The following is a 16,264-nucleotide window of genomic DNA, read 5'->3' as shown; positions in this document are numbered from 1 at the left end:
CAAACTAAAGAAGGCCACGTGAACAAAGCTAGACCATCATGTGAAACTCATATTGAGAGCTAAGAGAGCATTGCCTCTTTAAGAGTGGTCATAATATGTGTGTGTTTGTGTGTTTGTGTGTGTGTGTGTGTGTGTGTGCGTGTGTGTGCACTCACTAGTGAGAGAAGGGAGAGCTTTGGAATTTGCTTGCTGCTGCAGCCACGTCTAGGCCCTCGAACTCCATGCCCTCCCCGTGAGCTCGTCCCAGCCATTGTTAGTCTTTGCAGCCTCCTCTACCACCTGTACGGCCACCCGAATAGGTCGTACAGTTGTTCTGTACAAGTCTTCTATGTTTTCTGTCAGGTCATACGACCATCCGTATGCTTTCTGTTAGGCTCGCATGTACTTTTTCTCTATTAGGCCATATGCCCACTCGTACACTTTCTGTCAAGCCCATCCATACTTTTTTTAAATCAATTTGTACATTTTCTATTAGGCCCATCCGTACTTTTCTGTGAGGCCGTACTTTTTCTGTCAGACCCATCTGTTCGTATGTACTTTTTTTGTCAGACCCGTCCATACGTTTTTTGTCCGTACTGTCAAACCCGTCCTTACATTTTCTGTCCGTACTTTTTTTTATCAGACCCATCCATATGTTTATTGTACGGCTATCCGTACTGTTATCTTTTTGTATTGTACTTTGTCCTTTCTTTTCTCCGTACAAATTTTCCTTTCCAGTTATTCTCCTTTCTTCTCTTGTCCTGCTTTATGTTCATTCTCTCCTTCTGCTACAATGGCGGATTGTCCTTATGAGAAGACCTTTCACAAAGAAAGATCGATTCAGAGCAAAAAACAAAAGCAGGAAATGGGTCAGGATGATCCCCTACATGCCTCTACAGAGGCTCAACTGGTTTATGAAGTAATGCATGAGGTTTTTGAGGATACAAGGAAAAGTTGGAATGATCTGGTTCCTACCTCAGGTATCATGATTGAGGTAGATGATATCTTCGACCCAATGCAGGATTATGCCAAACATGCCATCATTATTTTCTTTCTGGAACGAATGCCTGCTGCTGTAGATGTTGGCAATTGGTTGACTAGAACCCTAGGTGGTTGCTATGTCAAGAAAGTGCATTATGCAATGAGGGGTTTTTTTGAAGTGATAATGGCTGATGAAGAGCACATATAGATTTTGTTGGAGCACTCCCCGCTCTTCTATGGCCAACATATGGTCCATGTATTGCTCTGGTCTCCTACAAGGGATTATAAGGCATTGATTTGACATCACTACCTTGTATGGGTAGAAGTTGTGGATTTTCCTCAGTGCATGGCTTCTTTATTGCCGAGAATTACAGCCTCTCTTGGTAAGGTGGTATGTCCACCAAGACCAAATGACAATTCGAATCGCTTTTGCATTTTGTGGGACACAAATAATCTCACACCAGCTTCTTATTCAGTTACGGTCAATAATGTTTTCATGGGCAGTGCTCTTTTTGCAAGCTAAAATGGGGGCTGTTTGCATATGCTTGCTTTTGGGCATATGGCTTCACAATGCCCTTCCTGAGCTCCCAGAATGCTAGTACAAGCTGAAATGGTTTTGCCTTAGAATAGGAATTCAAATGCCCCATCGGTAGTCAAAAACAAAGGGGTGAAATAGTTTTTTGCTGTTCAAGACAAAGGTAAAGCCCCGGCTGTCTCAAATGCTACTGTTCCTCTTCCTATGCCCTCGACCTCTCCATCTCAGCTAAAGGGATAAAATTTGGATGAAGGATGGCAAACTCCTCGCAAAGTTCTCTCTCCTAGGAGACCTCAACCATCCAGGACTAGGAATGGTACATCTTCACAGGCCAAGACACTAGCTGAAAACTCTGGCATTGGTTTGACTTGGGCTGCAATCACTGCCAATCGTACCCTCTTCCCAGAAGAGGATGTTGCTACTCTATTGTCTTCCCCTTAGGTTGATTCCTCTTCTCAGGGCAGAGGTCCAAATATTGAGGTGGGGATGCAGACATAGTCAGTTTGTTTATTGTTGTATATAAATGTCCCATAGCTGTAAATATGTTTGACCACATCAAATGTGTCACACTCAATATACAGGGTTTGTGTGATCGTAGAAAGTGGAAACTTGTGTGGATGTATATCAGACAATTGCAGCCAGACATAGTGGCTTTGCAGGAACATAATCAGCACATGTATGTTGGTCACACATGACATTTTGCTGGTTATGACATTTTCTATGCTGGAGAGCACTTTGGAGTGGCTTTTTTGGTGAGGCATGATCTTCAGGCCGTTGTGGCTCTCAATGATCGCCATGGTAGATGGATTATTATGCAATGCATGTTTCAAGGAGAAATATTTGAATTTGCATCGGTTTATGCCCCTCCATCTTCCAATGGTAGAGCTTTGATTTGGGATGCCATGCACAATCATCCATGGAGACACTATGCATTCATCTGTGGTGATTTCAACAATGCTTTGCAACCTCGAATTATTCCTTTGGGCCACACTCATATGTTAACTTTTGAACAACAGGCATGGTCTGACTTTTGGGTTCAGCTGTGTTTGGCGGATCCTTGGAAGGAATTACAGCCCACACTCCCGGGCTATACCTTTCAACACAATGCTCAATCTTCCTATCAGACACACCTAGATAGATGGTACCAGGTTGATCCACAGCATTGTGATGCCTTTACTTGTCAACTTTGGGTTGATCATGCCTTCACGTATTCTAATCATGCTCCTCTTTGGTTGAGGCTCTCCATGCATACACTTTCTGGAGGAGAGATTGCCTTGCAGAAGGCTTATGTTGGTGAATAACAGTTATCTGGAACATGCTAATTTTAAAGCTATGGTTTCTGATGCCATTCAGCCTCTCTCTTCTTTGATGCTCTTTGATCTAGATTATGCATGGCAAGCTTTTGTTGCTCAAATGCAAGCTGTAATTCGGGACTATGGTAAATCATTTATGCGAGCTACAAGGGAGACTGTTGTGCATGCTAAACTCACTTGCCAGAGTCTGACTAAGCTCAATCACCTTCGGCCTTTGTCTTCTGATGAAAGCATGCAATTATGTCAAGCCGAATTTTGTCTCCAATCAAATGATTGAAGAAGGCTTGCTAAATGGGGAACCCGATCTCGACAAAGGGCTTTTTTGGATAAAGGCTACTCTTTGAAGCAATTTTTCAAAAGTTTGCATTACAAACAATAAGCTACAAACACTTGTTGGGCCCGGATGCCTCATGGTTCTTGGTCATCATCTCGCTCTAAACTTGCTGATTTTTGTGTGTAGCACTTCTCTTCCGATTTTCGGCATGTGGACTTTCCTTCTCCTGAGATTTTGCCTACACGTCAGCTTCTTTTACAGCATGTCCATCCAATTCTTTCTCAAGCTCAGGCCTTGGAGGTGGAACTCCCCTTCACTAAACGGGAATTGTCAGATGCAGTTAAATCCTGTGGTAGATGGAAATCTCCAAGATGAGATGGCCTCACTGTTGAATTCTTTCTTGCTTTATGGGATAGCCTCAAATACCCTCTCTTGCAAATGGCTAATGCAGCTTGGGAAAATCAGCAAATGCCCCTGTCATGGAAAAAGGGACTAGTAAATCTCCTTCCTAAGAAGCAGATTTCTAAATTTATAGATTGGAGACCAATCACACTTATGCCAATCATTTACAAGGTCATAGCTACAATGCTTGTTGACTGTTGATCGTATCAAAGTCTATCTGCATGATGGGTTGCATCCTTCTCAATATGGCTTCGTTCCTCATAGGCACATCATGGACAATATTGCCAATGCTTATGTTGGGATTAAATATGCCAAGTACACACAACATGATGTTTTACTCTTATAGATTGACATTGCCAAAGCTTTTGACACAGTTTAATGGGAGTTTATCTCGCAAACAATGTGATCCTTGGGCTTTGGAATAAAAATGCTGCAGGTTATTTATTGGCTCTATAGGGATAGCAATGTTGCTTGTATTCTTTCTGGAGACATCTCGGAAGAATGGACTCCTCGTAGTTCGGTTCGTCAGGGCTGTCCCCTTAGTGCCTTATTGTATGCGATTGCTACTCAGCTGCAATACATTGATCATCTAGTGGTTGCAGATTCTCTCCATGGTTTGGAACTGGATGAAAATCGTAGCATGATTGCTCATGCTTATCATGATGATTCTTTCTTTACTCCAAGGAATACTCCGCTTGATCTTTTGGCTTTGATGCAAGCTCTTTCAATCTATGGTTTGGCAGTTGGCCTTCATGTTAACTTTCAAAAGTCTAAGGAGCTCCCATTGCATCTTCAAGACTAGCACAGTCTCTTATGGCCAGGGGAGCATCCCACCCACTCAATTGGTTCGTCACCTTGGTTATCTTTTGGGCTGGGGACTTACTCGTCAACAACAAATTGATTGGGTTCTAATCAAGCTCCGAAAAAAGCTTGAATATTGAAAATTGGCAACCTGGCCTTTACATGTGTGCCTCCAAATAGTCTAATCCATACTTGTTGCATGTATTCAATTCTATTTGCCTATGATCATGTTCACCAAGGCAGATCTTGATTCCTTTATGTCTATCATTATGGAGATCTTTTGGCATTTTAAACATGCCAAAAAAAGTCTCAGACTACTTTCGGTGCATCAAATTTGTTCCCCTAAGATGCATGGTGGTTTGAATATCACTAATATCCAGATGCACATCCTTACTCACAGGGGAAAAATGTTGCTGCAATTTCTGAAAGGTGATTAGCCTTGGGCTCTCATGATTCAATCACTGCTCACACATATCAGTACTCCTGCTTTTGGTCATTGGCAGCCCACTCAGTGGGATTTCTTATTTGGGTGCATTGATGGCATTTTGCATGGCTGTCCTATGGTCTCCAAATTGCTTCTTGGCTGGAACCATATTCTATCTCACCTAGAATGGCATGGTCGACAGTGTCTGATGGGTAATTCTTTGCGAGCTGAAAGCATTCGTTGGTCAAAAGTTTTTCAGCCTCCGCTTGCTTTACAAGAGCCTCGCCATTCTTACTTTATTTCTTTTAAAGGAATCAATATTGTTACTGATGTTATTCATGATGATGGCTCTATGCTTCCCTTTTCTCTAGCAGCAACACAGTATGGTTTGGGTTCTCATTATCGTACTTTGTGGCAGCAAATCACTTGTATGCTTTCACCTTTGGTCCCGATTCCCCCTTTGGACCTCCAGGATCGATTAGAGGATTGGACTCTAATTTCCCGTGGATCCTCCTCTCGTCCTTTAAGGCTATCTCATATTACTGTGCTTGAATTATACAAAATCCTTTTGCCTCAACCCTGGGTTTCGGAAAAGGGTAATTCTATTTGGTGATTGAATCGGCTAGCTAAATGGTGGAGGAAAAGACTGCGAGAACTTTGGGCATACAAGGTTCCACTTCGGCAACAGGTTTTTTTATGGCGAGTGCTTCTGGGAATTTTTCCATCTGGACAGTTACTGGCCTGTAGACACATTGCTCTTGCTTTATGTCATCGGTGTCTGACTTCTCAGAAGACCGTGCCTCATTTATTCTGGCATTGCCCATCATCTCGACAGTTTTTGGATTCTCTTCGACAGCAGCTACGAGCAAGATTCCTGACTCCTCTCCGAGAAATTTTTTTGGCTCTTTGGCTTTCATCCACTACAGCGACCAGAGTTTCATCTTTTCTTTGTTTGGACTCGTGATTGGGCACTTTGGACTTTATGGACAGACCATAATTGTAAAGTCTTCAGTGATCCCAATTCTTCTTTGTTTGCTTTCTTTAAGCGCTCTCTGCAGCAATCTTTTTTTGATTGCTTGCAAACTCACCATATAGATCAGGATGTATATTTGGCTGATACTGAGATCTTCAGTTGATGTATTTTCTAGCACCTCTTTTCTGAGGTGACTATTCTTGTAATATAATCAATGAAAGTTTTCACCCCAGAAAAAATATGTTCGTGTGTGTGTGTGAGATAAATAGAGAGAGAGAGAGAGAGAGAGAGAGAAAGAGAGAGAGAGAGAGAGAGAGAGAGAGAGAGAGAGAGAGAGAGGATTAAGTTGGTTTTGATGTGCTGCATGAGTGCTTTGAAGATACAAGGAAGGATTAAAAGGATTTTGCCCCTACGGTGGGCATCCTGGTTGAGGTTGATGAGATTGTAGATCCTTTTAGAAAATACATAAAAAATGCAACTATTATCTTTTTCCCAAGTCAGATGTCTATTAAAGTTGATGTGGAAAAGATTGATGGGGATTGTGGGAGGATGCTTTTGTGCTAGAAGGTGCATTATACAGCTGCATGATAATAGGATCTACATGATAATAGCATAATAGGATCATGTTTTTGTGCTAGAAGGGATTCTTTGAAGTAATCATGAAAGATAAACAACATAAGCTATGCCAGAAAGTGAATCATACAGCCAAGGGGGTTCTTTGAACTAATCATGAAGGATGAACAACATAAGCAAATGCTTTTGGAGCATTCTCCTCTCTATTATGGACAACTAATGGTATATGTATTGCCTTGGTCTCCCATACATGATTATCCATCATTGCTGATTAGGCATCGTTGCTTGGTTTGAGTAGACATTGTGGATTTTTCTTTATGCCTAGAAAAACTTTTGCATTGATTGCAGCATCGTTGGGTAAGGTGGTATGTCCACCCTGACAACATGGAAATTCTAATAGCTTTTGCATCTTATGGGTTAAGGATGTCCCCATGCTGGAATCCTATTTTGTAATTGAATAATGTTGGAATGTGCAATGCTTTTATAAGCTTAAGTAGGGTCTATTTGCAGATGTCTATTTTTTAATGTAAAAAAATTGTTCACATGGCTTTGTATAAGATGTGTTCAGAAGCAATGCATACATCAGTTCAAAGTAAGAATGTCCCTAGGATTTGTAGGCTCAAAAACACAAATAATAAACTAGCCAGTGCTGTTCAGGATAAATGGAAGGCTAAAGTCCCATCAACTAGCAATGATAATGCTCAATTACCCTCTGCAGCCCATACAAAAGGTGAACTTGGTTTGGGATCCCCAATGAGAATAGTCTCAGCTAAGAGGTCTCTTCCATCTCGTACATGCATTGATGCATCATCTAATGATCATACCCTTGTTGAGAATTCCCAAGGAAAATAGACTCAGTCAGGAGGCAGATATACCATCTGTGACCACAATTACCTATATTTAAGTGTTCTTGGTCTGATTCATCATGGTGTCCACGTGGCAATGCCTCCAAGTGAGACCTATGCTACCCTGTGTACATGAGGCTTCCATCCCTGAATGTTAGGGAATATAATTGTGCAAGGACGTTATCATGGTTAATGAAACATTCAAATACAACACTTATTTCATTAATTTTAGACTCATATGTGTACATTAATTTTGGACTCATATGTTTACATTTGGACTAATCCTAAAACTCCTTCCCAAATGGAAAGTTTACTTTATAAAAATGTTGTTCGAGAATCAAAAGTTTACTTTTTGGCACTGTCATTTCCACATAACAAATTTCAGAATCTCTCTCTATAATGTTGTAGTTAGCCCAAAGAACTAGAGGTGAACAAAGTCCCACTACCCCACAAGTGCAACTCCACCAAAGCGACTACTAGGCTAGGATTCAAGAAAAATAGGGAAAGCTCTGCTTAGCTACCATGCCAAGGCCAACAGAGAAGCCTACACATAAAGCTCCTACAAAGCTTTCAAACTTCTCCTATCTCAAGTGGCCGAAACTAAGACATCCATAAGGACCCCTCCGCGTTGATGGGAAAAAAAGAAACTCATGTATAGAAAGAAATGTCAAATGCACAAAAGTCCATTAAAAATCCAACTAAAAATCTTTATTTAATATAAAACTTAAACTAACATTAGCAACCCTTATAGAGATAGAGAGCACTCAAAGATAACTAAGAGCAAACAGGCTGCAACAAGATACGGAGGAAGAGAGCGAAAAGAAGCACACACAAACACAAAGGTGATAAAAATACCCAAGCTCTCTTGGATAACAAGAGATAAAATATGAGAAGTTTCATAGAGTTGACTCCTCTTTTTTAGTAGAAGTGCTTTCCTCAATGATAATTCAAATAAGAGAAAAACACAGTAATTTGTTTTTTCAATCAAAAACTTCATTCTCAAAGTATACCATGACAAAATTATATTTTGATTATGCAATAAGCATGAAAACTCCTTAGAGTGGAGTCTGAAGCTTTACAACCTATGAAACACTCTCTGCGGAGATGTTTGTTAATTATATTCCTTTCTCCTAGTTCTTTTTGCATACCATATTAATGTTTAGTATAATATGTATGATATAAAGTCTTAATACCTCCTCCTTGGGTTTCTTCTCATGTCAATTGTATTTGGTCTATCAAACGCACCTCTCAATGATGACGGAAAAGATTACTGTATACTATCCCTTTCTTCAAGACTGGGTCTTGTAAAAGTGTCAGTATCCCTTTCTTCAGGACTGGGTCTTGTAAAAGTGTAAGTTGACCAATAAATGACAGGATTGTGATTAGAGAAGCCACCTCATTTCAATGATCCCCCTGCAATCTCTAAGGTGTCATTCCTTTGCTCTATTCTTGTATTGGCCTTCCATAAAATATCCACCACACTCATCAAAATGACTCTTGCTTGGCAGTGTCTTGAATACAAAATATTTTCATGTTTTGTGATGATGAAAATGATGTCAATCGAATGCCCAAAAGTTTCAAAGTCATCATGCTACACTCTACGTCTATCTCTTCTATCAAGCGCACATAACCTAGAGCTGGGCATGACAACTTGATGGCTTTCCCCTCCTCAACTATGTTTTTTTTAAAAGCAACCTTTGAAATCCTCCAAATACAATGACCCTAATCTTTACTATCCAAGAAGCACTTGCCAAATAGATCATGACTAAAATTGAACTCTACCAAATAGTTAACATGAAATGAATCTTATGCTCTCAACCTCAAATATATTTATTAATTGTTTCAATGGTGTCAAGGAATCAAACATTTCCTAGGTCTTATCTTGCTTGTCTCTTTGTCTATGTAAGAAGCATCTAGTCTTTCTTATTTGATTTCTTGAAACATAGGAGAGACATACCACCTATTATTCCAAGTTGGAGAGAGAGAGAGTAGTAATAAGATTTCTTGATAAGTCCCAAGCTATAAAGTTACCTCTAGTAGAGCACCATATTTCCTCATATTAAGAGTGTTATGGTGTGTGATAAAGCAACAATTGTTGTTCTACAATTCAAGCAACTCGCTCTACAACTTGTACGTTATAATGCATGATAAAGCACTAGCACCAATCAACATTGGATGGTGGAGTGCTATACATCAAAGATTTGGTCATGTATGCATAGAAAGCATTTGGTAATTAAAAGTTCTCATTGATGCAAACGATTTGGCTAACATCTATGGCAGGTGCATGAATGTAAAAGCACGCATGGAAAGAATGTTTGATTTTGTTGCCAAAAGCATGCATGGACTTCCTATTAAGGAACGGCTGAAATGGTTTCATGTAAAAGAACTTTTTTCCTTCACTTGGTCCTCCATCTCTCTATTTGTTATTTTACTATCTTCTACCTTTGGTTACGTCTTACTGCTTTTTATTTTCTGTCTAACTTCAAAGAGAGGCTTAAGTTAGAGACATAAAAATCTTGTGTCTTCCAACATTTATTGGTATCACCTTCAAGTGGGAAGAGTACCAATTTCCAAGTAAGGGTAATGACCTCATAGAGTACCGAAGGTGTGGGATGATGTACTTCTTACACAACAGGGCTATCAAAGCATGTATGTGTCGATGCATCCTTGCCATCCCATTTTGTTTGCTCCACTTTGAGCTTCGATTGCGAAATTTCTAGCCTTTTGCCACAGCATAAATGGCCTCTAGAGTATATATTCCTTCTATATGAATCTTCAGAAAATAGAAGGTTGGAACTCCAAGATGGAAGAGACCAGCATCACAATTTGGATTTTGCTTTGACTTTGGATTTCTTCCTTATAACACCCTCTTGTGCAGTTGACACAACAAGCTGAAATAACAAGTCATAGGGGGAAATTCTTTTAGTCAAAAGTGATAGACACTAGCTCTACAACTGCTACCTTCCAAAACAGAGCGCTAAGAATTAGTAACATACCTCTCCATCTTTGGTGAACATTTTTCCTAGTACTAGTCCACGGCCATTGCTAGCACATGGGCTCTCAATCTTCAAGTTTCAAAATTGAAAAATATGAGTTACAGAATAATCTACTATCTCCTTATATGATAATTTTACAAAAAGCAAATGACAAAACATAATAATACATGTTTTAATCAAACAGGCACAACAGGCACTCGTCTGAAAGGATGATAGAACATACCACATAGAGCAGCCATTCATCTGCCCGAAACGGCTTGTGAAACCACATTCTTGCACATGGCATACCAAAGTCAGATATGAACGTCACTATAGGTGATTGCTAAATCGTTCCCACGATGCAAGGATCAACATTGGGCATGACAAATAAATATAAACATGTACACATATATAAAAACAACTGATCTTATCTTTTCCATATATATACATATATACATTGTGTACACATATGCACATAATTAGTATCCATGAAAATAGATGATCACACACAAATGCAAATGCACACACACATATATATATACGAACATCAACATGTGGTCATCTCTTTTCAAGTACGCTTCCCTACGTAGACAGCATCTTTCGATCAGAAGATCATGAATATCCAGGTTTGGCTTAACAAAAAGCAAGAAAAAGTGAAAATCCTAGCATACTGAGATCAGCAAAGTGCTTATAGCTTGAGAACTGAATAATTCACATACAACCCAAAGAACACTTACGGGAATCATCAATGAGAAGCTGCAAAAAGCTATGAAGAAGAAAATGGCTGAATCTAAGCACTCACCTAGTCAATTTACAGTTGTGAATCAAACCAAGCTAGCCTCCGAATGCGCTCCAAGGGTGCTACAATTCAACTTGACATTTTCTGAATTTACTGCCTAGATATTGGTGTGCTTACTTGGCAGTCCCCTGTAACTTTGGTTGCAGAGCTGGATAGCAATAGTTGTTTGCATTCATGGGCTAAAGCTGTCTACAGATGGGGATCACTCTAGCTCAATCTCATCTACAGGAAGGGGAACAGAATTAAACATTGAGATGAAGTGTTGATAATGCGAACAAAAGAGATTTTAATAAACAAGGTTGCTAAAAGCATGAAAAAGGGGAAGGCAAAGATCACCTCGTCTCCTTGCTTCTCACATAAGGATAAGTCAACTGGCACAAGGTTTCAACGGAAAATACAGTGAACAGCCTATGGGAATTCATACATTGAGGTAGAAGATCAGACATAAAATCCTTAGAATAAGGCATAACTTAACCTTCTCAGGCCAAGGATACAAAGACTGACTTCACATATAAGCTGCTGCCAGGGAAAACCATTTGGGAGTTGGTGAATGATGTGTTCAATGTGCTGGTCAATAAGCAATAAAATGGAATATGCTCTTCACATTAAGCTTTCTCCCACTGGCTAGAGAAAGCCTAGGATACTTATCAAGGGGCTTGAAAGTAATGGTTTGGGCCTTAATTTTTCAGAATCCTAAGGATTATCCTACAGCATGGCTTAGTTACATGTCCCAACTCAAACTTCTGCACATAAGAAAAATAATTGAACTATCCAAAAGGTATTCACTTCTGACAATAAACAGAATTGAAAGCAGACCTTCTAACAAGGATGTTTCAACAAAGAAAGAGAGACCATGAAAGTGAGAAAACTGATGAAGATGAGATAAATGCCTTAACCAGCTACAATAAAAAATGCTTGAAAGAGGAAATGGAACAATTATTACTTAAAGATGAATGCTCCATCACCAGTGAGGCAGGTTCATAACCTGTTGCTCAGATTAGGTAAGCTTCTTTAACATGAGAAAACATTTTGGAAAACAGTAGAAATTGGCAATTCTGATTTTTTTCAAGTTCGAATAATCAACGAACAGGGACTGGTATGGAGAATTGTCATGAAGTAGCTGAAATATCCATAATCTCATTTCTTCCAGAGGGAAGTCTTTATGCCTTCCAGGAGAGAGAGTAATGGAACTTCAATTACAGGGTATACATCTTTTCAATCTTCGATCATTGTTCATTTATTCATTACTTGTGCACAAAATTGAACATTATCAATTACAAAAATCTCTCTTCCACACTATCCCGCTGTGGTGGTAGCACCCCTCATGAGGGTAGCCACAACTGACACTTTTTATAGTGCTCAGTCGGTCACATTAGGAGATAGGATGTTGGAAGATAGTGTATGTGGTGTATTCCATGAGTGGAATTATTTCAGGCAAGAGGACTTGTTTAGTTTTACCTGATCACCCTCCACCAGATCTTAGATTAGCAGCATGATATACGAGAACGAGACTTTTTGCACATCCATATTGTTATGACCCCAAGGTCATACATAGCATGAGCAGACTTTAATGATGGGGTTAGGTCCACGTATTGGACCCTTTTAAAGGAGTTAATTAGAACACCCAGTGGACGGATGCCCTTACAATAAGGACACCCTCGGATAAGTCTTTAAATATGAGCTGTGGGCTCATTTTGCAGGATAGACTCTGGGACCTCGAGCAGGCCTATGCCTAGTCTGGCCGGACACCTGTATTGGTGGACTCCTGTGGTATGGAAACAGGGGTTGTGGTCGTTGAACGGTGCATTGCTTGGCTAGCCTCAGGCTCAGAGGGTGCTCCTTTATCCTGGATCAAGGGCTGGTGGTGGATTTGACAGAATTCCGAGTTGTTGATTGAATTACAGATTTGTGTCTTGATTGAGAATATTGCGATTTGGGTTTCCTGAAGGGAACTTGAAGGAGAGGAAAATTCTTGAGTTGGTTTTGTGAACTAATCATGGTCATGGCAGCTGAAGGTTGTCATGCCATATGTGAGACAGTGTGAATTGACCTGTAGTCAATTAGTGAGCTCAGAACTCTGTTCGTGCTGTTTTGCCAGGCTGAACAGAAGTCATTCGCTGAGAAGGCCTCAAGCTTGAACAGGATAAACAAAGTGCAAATTTGCAGATTCTTCATCCCTAGACTGTTCAGTTGGTCTCAAAGTTGTGACAGGTCACGGAAGGTGTTACGGTTTAGCAAAGCAGTAGGCTGCTGTTCTGGTTTGTTTTGGACGACCAGAGCTTCTGGAGAGAAGCTACAGGTGCAAGATATGCAAATAGCATGCAGTGCATGCAAGCGCACGCTGTGCACCTACACATGCTGACGATTGGTTGCATGCATTGGCTAATTCATTGCATGCAGGCCTTTTGTTTTGATTTGTAATCATATACTATTCTGGTCAAATGTCACGCGTATAGTAAATCTGCACGAATACCTTGTTTTTAGGCACATGCATGGGCTCGAAAGCCAACTAACAGTAGGCAATCCCTTTACTACATGCAGTCCCATGTCGACTGCATATGAAGCATGCATGGTTGCATGTGTGTGCTAGAAGTTTGCAGCCAGCCATGCATGTGCATGGGGCATAGTTACGAAGGGACACCGTTTACCCTTCTTCAAACGAGGGAACAACGTTCCAGAGAAGGGACGTTCTCAAAACGTCCAAAATGTCTATGGTAAGTCTGAGAAAGGGGGAACATAGGGGAACAGCGTTCCAACGTTCCCGGAATGTTTTGGGAGCTTATTCCCTGGTAGCAGACCGTTTCGAACATTTCCCAACCTAGAATGAAACAAATGGATTTTTACCCTTGCTTGAGAAAGTAGTTTCTCCATTCTCTTGATTGCCACATTCGCTCACTCTTACATTCTCGAAACCTCAGGAACGTCTATAGAACGCCTGAGAATGGGAAAACGTGGGGGAACAGGTTCCAATGTTCTTGGAATGTTTCGGAACACATACCCTGGCAATAAGTCGTTCCGGTGATAAGAGAAAAAAAGTAGTTTGAAGATGCACTCTGTAGATAAGAGAAGGTAGACACTTGTACATACACATAGGGTTGTGATGGGGGGTTAACCACAAAGATGCCATATTTTTTAAGAAATTGGAACTCTACTGATGTAAATTTTGTGAGTAATGTAAAATATTTTTGCAGGAACAATGGGAAGTGATGGAGAAATGCAATGTGGATGTACAGGGGTACCCAAAGCAAATATCAAGTGTGCATGTGTGGTTACAAGTTGACATGTGTTTTCCATGCTTGTTCCCGGACTCATATGTTATGATGGCATGAGTGTGTCATGTAAATTTCATGTGTGTCAGGGATGGGTGGATTATGTGGTTGGAAATCGGGTGTTAAATGTTGAATTGTGTGAGCCTAAGCCTAGAATTGTGGTGTAATTAACGCTTGGGATTTGATATGGGGGAAATTTTTGAGAGTGGTTTAATGCACTGGTGACATGGCTGGATCAACGATGAGGTGGCTGGATTCATCTGGAACAAATAACGTGGGCATGCATGAAGGTACGTGGGGCTGCCAGGAGAGACTGCCAAAAAAGATTTGAAGGCTGGATGAGAAAAAGGACGGGCTGCACGTAAGTGAGAGGGGGACTGCATAGTTTTGAAGCTTGCTGGAGCGTACTCTGCTGGACGATCTCAAAGATTGGAGCTTTGCCTGAGGTGCTGGGAGCTCATCGTAGAGATTGTGTGGAGTTACTTGCTCACTGCTACAGACTGATATGCTGCTGTTCCTCCTGAATCGTGTTGCTGCGTTGATTGTGAAGAAGGATTTCTAAGGGAACTGAAACTTCTTCGCCATGATGATGGATAGCGCTGACTGCAGGTCTTTTGTGGGTTCATCGTAATGAACACGATCACTGGCATTGACTCTAGTCCTTGTGATGCTGAGCGCTGAAGGCTGTTCATTGTTTCTTTCTGATAAACAGAAGTAAAAGCTCGTCAGCCTATGGGCAGAAGTGAAGTTTTCTTCTGATGGATGTATGTATGTGGGTTGCGTCGATGGAGCAAGAATCACTTGCAACATACCTAGGAGGTGAAGGAAGAAGATTGTGATATGACTGCGTAAGGAACTTGCTAGCTTGCTGAAAAATGGAGTCGTTAATTTTGACGTGCATGGTTGATCGTTTGTTGGTCGGTGAGGAGTCTATGGCAGTTATGCAGCTCTGGAAGCCATCAATGACTTGTGCATATTGAATCGTGTTTTTTCTGTGTTACTGGGTCTGATCATCGTCAAGTTTTGGGGAGTTTGTCTGGAGTCATGTGGTTGGATACCGTTGCTCTGGGTACTGGTGTATACGCTCCATCTACAGGAGTTTCTTTTCTCCGATTACTTCTGATCCCAACTGTTCTTGTGTGGTGAAAGATGAGCAATGTATCTATCTCTGGAATTGTATGCATCTATGGTTGATGAGGTAGTTTTTCCTGAGGATTTTCACATGGAGGAAGTGTTCTCTGTTAAGCATGGTAACTACTGGTCTTTGCTTTATCGTGTGGTCGTTGATGAGTGGGCTCATGTGAAGCTGCCCAGTGAAGGTGAATTGCCAGAATGTATTTTATATTTTGGATTCTGTGAGGAAGAGGATGTCTGAGAGGTTTTGGTTCCGTGAATGTGACTTGACGATTCCCGGAGACTACTTTGGTTGCGTTATTGGTGTAGGTGTCTGTGTTTTTTTTGGCATATCATCTTTTGACGATCCTGCTGGAAACCCTGTGTGCTTGAATTGAGATTGGAGTGTATTCAAGATAAGCAAGGCTGCCACATGAGTTTCCCAGATTTCATGGGCTACCCAATGAGGACTCTGAAAAGTTCTTGTATTCTGTGTTTTTTTTGGCGTATCACCGGAACGTTTCCTATAAAGAATGGAAAAAAAATCTTTTGTTTTTGGCTTGCAAAAGTCGTCTACTCATATATCAGGGATGCCATTTTGTTATCCACATACTCAAAGCATAGCTTATGAAACTTTCCAAATTGTAAAATCAGAAGTTATCTTTAGATTTTTGTGTGCTTTTCAATGTTTCCATGCTCATACGACTCATCTTTTATGAAAGTGCTACATCAAATGTCCCTCCATGAATTCACCGATTTCAACTCTTGATCCTTCAATTTGTTGCTAGATACAACAAGCGCGCCTCTTCCACACTAGCATTTACATCTTATGCATGCAGTCTTTTAAGGCATGCACAGCCTGCCACAAGTACTCTTAGGAGCCTATTAATAAGCAAGGCATGGGCAGGGTTGCATGCTACTTTTGGACCAAAAACATATTTTTTTTGTTAACAATAGCAGAAAATCGTCAGCCCATTTGCTGCTCATACACTACTAGCCTTTCCAAGT

General features: G+C 40.6%; 1 protein-coding gene across 1 annotated transcript in view; it reads right to left on the bottom strand.

Moving 5' to 3' along the window:
• Nucleotides 1-9,830: 9,830 nt before the first annotated feature.
• LOC147894710 (acyl-CoA thioesterase II) overlaps nucleotides 9,831-16,264 on the bottom strand; it is a 143,881-nt gene continuing 137,447 nt past the window's right edge. The window contains exons 15-17 of the mRNA XM_087384911.1: nucleotides 10,320-10,368; nucleotides 10,097-10,165; nucleotides 9,831-9,991 (exon numbers count right to left, since the gene is read on the bottom strand). Of these exons, the coding sequence (XP_087241037.1) occupies nucleotides 9,920-9,991; nucleotides 10,097-10,165; nucleotides 10,320-10,368 (190 nt within the window). The 3' untranslated portion in view covers nucleotides 9,831-9,919. The remainder of the gene's footprint in view (nucleotides 9,992-10,096; nucleotides 10,166-10,319; nucleotides 10,369-16,264) is intronic.

The sequence above is a fragment of the Dipteris shenzhenensis genome, chromosome 14 (assembly GCF_047967505.1).
Source record: "Dipteris shenzhenensis isolate YYH24624 ecotype China chromosome 14, Dip_SZ_1.0, whole genome shotgun sequence".
In the NCBI taxonomy this organism is placed as follows: domain Eukaryota; kingdom Viridiplantae; phylum Streptophyta; class Polypodiopsida; order Gleicheniales; family Dipteridaceae; genus Dipteris; species Dipteris shenzhenensis.
This window is presented reverse-complemented; position numbering and strand designations above follow the sequence as displayed.